The sequence below is a fragment of the Myotis brandtii genome, unplaced genomic scaffold, assembly GCF_000412655.1.
Source record: "Myotis brandtii unplaced genomic scaffold, ASM41265v1 scaffold45, whole genome shotgun sequence".
Taxonomy (NCBI): Eukaryota; Metazoa; Chordata; class Mammalia; order Chiroptera; family Vespertilionidae; genus Myotis; species Myotis brandtii.
Window position 1 is genome coordinate 6456735 of NW_005367209.1, and position 236 is coordinate 6456970.

At 69.9% G+C, this 236-nt stretch overlaps 1 protein-coding gene across 1 annotated transcript in view; it reads left to right on the forward strand.

Moving 5' to 3' along the window:
- The window catches only part of ADAM33 (ADAM metallopeptidase domain 33), a gene marked incomplete at its 5' end in the record, with an annotated part of 12736 nt that overhangs the window by 9493 nt on the left and 3007 nt on the right, over nt 1-236 (forward strand). Inside the window, one exon of the mRNA XM_014546527.1 lies at nt 99-236. Within this exon, the coding sequence (XP_014402013.1) occupies nt 99-236 (138 nt within the window). The remainder of the gene's footprint in view (nt 1-98) is intronic.

The following is a 236-nucleotide window of genomic DNA, read 5'->3' on the forward strand; positions in this document are numbered from 1 at the left end:
GGGCTGTCCACCCCGAGCCTCGCTGTGGGCGCGGATCTCTCACTGTCCATTCTCCTCTGTGTCTCGGTCGCTCTCCCGCACGCGGGTCACCTGCATAGCTGAAGCCGGCGGGCGCGCCGTGCCGTCGGGCTGCGGGAGACTGTGACCTCCCTGAGTTCTGCACGGGCGCCTCTCCCCACTGCCCCCCAGACATTTACCTCCTGGACGGCTCGCCCTGCGCCAGCGGCCGTGGCTAC